Source organism: Etheostoma spectabile, chromosome 15 (genome assembly GCF_008692095.1).
Source record: "Etheostoma spectabile isolate EspeVRDwgs_2016 chromosome 15, UIUC_Espe_1.0, whole genome shotgun sequence".
NCBI classification, from domain to species: domain Eukaryota; kingdom Metazoa; phylum Chordata; class Actinopteri; order Perciformes; family Percidae; genus Etheostoma; species Etheostoma spectabile.
Genome location: NC_045747.1, coordinates 28,428,827 through 28,432,281, shown reverse-complemented (window position 1 = coordinate 28,432,281; position 3,455 = coordinate 28,428,827). Strand labels below are relative to the sequence as shown.

Below are 3,455 nucleotides of genomic sequence, written 5' to 3'. Positions count from 1 at the left end.
CATTAATAGGAAATTATACCTAATGTTTGAGTTAGAAAAGCAGAATAGAAGAATTATTTAGACTAAAATTAAGGGGAAGTATGTTGATGGATAATCACAGACTGGAATATGTCAACTTTTACTCAATACTATTTTGAAACCACTTCATTTTTTTTTTCAAATGCTATAAAATTGAATAAGACACCCCAAAATTAATGAAAGTAGAGATTTGTATTTGCCAAAGAGCGTTGTGTGGAATCAATCATGTTGTTTTGGGGAATTAAAAAGAACATTGATATAGGAAAATGGGTCAATTTGACCCGAGGATGAGGGTTAAACTCAGAACTTCAATGCAATTTTTACATTGGCCCTGATGCTTGCCCTGAGTTTGAAATGTACTGCTACTCACCCAACACATCTAGGTCCACTTTGAAGTTGATAAAATGGGTGTGGATGTTCCCCAGCACTTTCTCGGCGACCTGGTGGCCATACTTTAGACTACCATCCACTAGGTAAGAAGAGGAGATGTAGCCGGTGGCGTGAACTTTGGCCTCCACTGAGCCACTCTGGTAAAAGATGAAATCCCACATGTAGTCATAGTTTCCAATTGCTGTGATGGTCCTAACCACCAGGGCGCTGTTTACCATCCCCCCGTAACTATTGGAGAAAAAGTCCGAAAAGTGCCGACGCAGGGGCTGACCCATGTTGTGCTCAAACACACAGAATGAATTCTTATATCTGACTGGGACTGGAACATCCATGTAGCGGTTTGTGTCCACGTAGGTGGCTTCATGGGGGCAATCTACACCACGGACCAGTTCGTGTGCGAAGCGCCCTATCCCGATGCTCGCGTCCAGAAACTTTGTCAGAATCATCCCCGGAGTCACTGAACCGTAGACTGACATGGCCTCCTGCACGCTCAGCTCGTAGACTATCCTTTCATTTTTGAAACGCACATCAAACACCCTCAAGCCTGTGACAGAGCTGAGCCCGAAGGCGAAACTCCAGTCCAGGTACAGGACATGGTTGTTGCTGATGCTATAGCGCTTCCCCTCTGCGTTAAACAGCTGCGGGCCGATCTGCAGAGGCTTGTGCCTGGGTTTCAGTGAACCGTAGTCAGGTGTCTCCTTGTAAACTATTTTCTTAATAGACCCCGCATCATATTTCACTCTAAGCTCATCTACAGTATCGAAATATTGGCCGTTATAAAGCAGCCGCTCCACTTTCCATTCAGACGCATTGACGCTCTCGTGGTTGATCAGCAGCTCGAAGCCCACCGGGTGGATGTACATGCCGCTCATATCCCTAAAGAAAGATATCCAGGTATGTCTGTCCCCGGATCTAATTCCACGGGGCATCTGCTCGAACGCGTTCACCTTCTTGTTCTGATCTACGTCGAAGCTCTCTTTCATGAGCTTTCCCAACTTGGAGAAGACCTCACCCACATATTTAAAAAGTAACTCGTATTCCCCGATGGTGACCGTGCGCGCAGTGATAGGCAGTTCCATGTTGTACCTCTCAATGGTGACATCTTTGTAGTATGTCGGGTTGGGGAGAGGCCCCACTACGTACTCCTTAATGTAGCCTTTTGCGCCGTGGAAGACCACCACGGTAGCCTCTCTATCCGGCTTTGCGCCTTTCCCATCTAAGTAAGCCAGCGCGTCCGCTTTTTTGGGCAGAGATAGATCTATTAAAAACAAGAAATTTTCCCATGGCTTGGTGTTCTGGTTGGTGGATATGTCCAGGTCTTTCTGCTTGAGCATGAACTGCTGGACCTGCAAGTACTCCTGCCGGCTGAGGTCAGCGAAAACGAGGCTGCGCTCGTCGTGGTTGCGCTTCAGCGGGTGGACACGCTGAGTGGAACATTTAGGTGCCCTGCTTGTGTGGATGCCGATCAGGACAATGTTGAGAATGATGGAGACGAGGACGAACAGGATAAGCGCCCATTTTACAAAAGAGTTCATCATCCGTTCTATTCTTACGCATGCCCGTACTTAGAGAAAGTGGGCAGAGGAATGAGCCGTGGGCAGGACGTGCGGTCAGAAGCGATAGAAAACAAGAGGCGCGCCCCTCAACTATTCCGTCTCCACCCCCTTTCTACATGGTTCCCATAACCCCCTGCCCCTTCCTCCCAATTTGAATGAACATTTTTTGAAATGCAGTTTCATGCAGTTTCTGTTCAGCTTCACAGCCGAACATCAGTTTTTTACGCAAGCTGTTTAAACATTCTATAGGTGGCACAGGTAAAAAGTACTGGGTGGGCTATAATCCGCCAAATATAAACAATTAATAAAATCAAGTCATTTTGAGGCAGAAACAACCTTTCAAACACAAGGTAGAAGCTGCAATCATGCATTTTATGGGTTGTATCCCCCTTAAAAAGGTATTTCAACTGGTAAAAAGTACTGAGTGGGCTATAGTCTGTCAGATATAAGCCTCATGAATTAAATTGTCTAATTGTGAGGCATAAATACCATTTCAGTGACAAAATAGAAACTACAATAACGTCTTGGCAATAGGAGAAAAAAAGGACTGTATTAGTTATAATCTAGGGCAAGGAGCGCTCTATGGAGCTAGAATCGTTTCTTATTACAGCCGAGAAAATAAATGATCTGAGAGAAAAAAAAACTGTTTGAGAGAAAAAGTTATCACACTGATAGCAAAAAAAGCATTTTTATAAGAGAAAAAAATATTTGAGAGAAAAAGTTTTCATACCAATAGCAAAAAAATCTCTGTCCAAATACTTTTTTAAACTCTCAAATACATCATTTTTGCTATCAGTGTAAAAGGAATCTCTCAAAAAGAGTTTTTCTTCTCGTTCTTAAAACCTAAGCCTTTGTTCTCGATTAGATTTTTTGCTTTCTTCTCAGGATTTTTCTTTCAATGTGAATATATACGCGGGGCCACGTTCCTATTGGCCAGTTGGGTGAGCACCGTCTTTTCTTGGGTGTCCATCTGAATCATTACACCATTATCACCCTCATAGATAGATAACTATCAGCCAGCCCACTTCTAAATAAATACCTTTTAATTATCTAAACCACATTAGCCACATTAAGACAATTACAAAGTCAGCCTACTATCACCTTAAGAATATATCAAGGGTTAAAGGACTCATCTGTCAACAGGATTTGGAAAAACTTGTCCATGCTTTCATCTTCAGTAGACTTGACTACTGTAACGGGGTCTTTACAGGTCTCCCTAAAAAATCAATCAGACAGCTACAGCTGATCCAGAACGCTGCTGCTCGAGTCCTCACTAAGACCAAGAGACTGGATCACATCACTCCAGTCCTCACTAAGACCAAGAGACTGGATCACATCACTCCAGTTTTGAAGTCTTTACACCGGCTTCCTGTGCCTCAAAGTACTTCAAAGTACTTTTGCTAGTTTATAAATCACTCAGACCTCTCAGGTCATCTGGGGACAGGTCTGCTTTCTGTCCCCAGAGTCAGAACTAAACAAGGTGAAGCAGCA

General features: G+C 43.7%; 1 protein-coding gene across 1 annotated transcript in view; it reads right to left on the bottom strand.

The window, feature by feature from the left end:
• LOC116703269 (primary amine oxidase, liver isozyme) overlaps positions 1-2,026 on the bottom strand; it is a 17,608-nt gene extending 15,582 nt beyond the window's left edge. The window contains exon 1 of the mRNA XM_032537908.1: positions 389-2,026. Coding sequence (XP_032393799.1) covers positions 389-1,946 — 1,558 coding nt within the window. The 5' untranslated portion in view covers positions 1,947-2,026. The remainder of the gene's footprint in view (positions 1-388) is intronic.
• Positions 2,027-3,455: the final 1,429 nt, after the last annotated feature.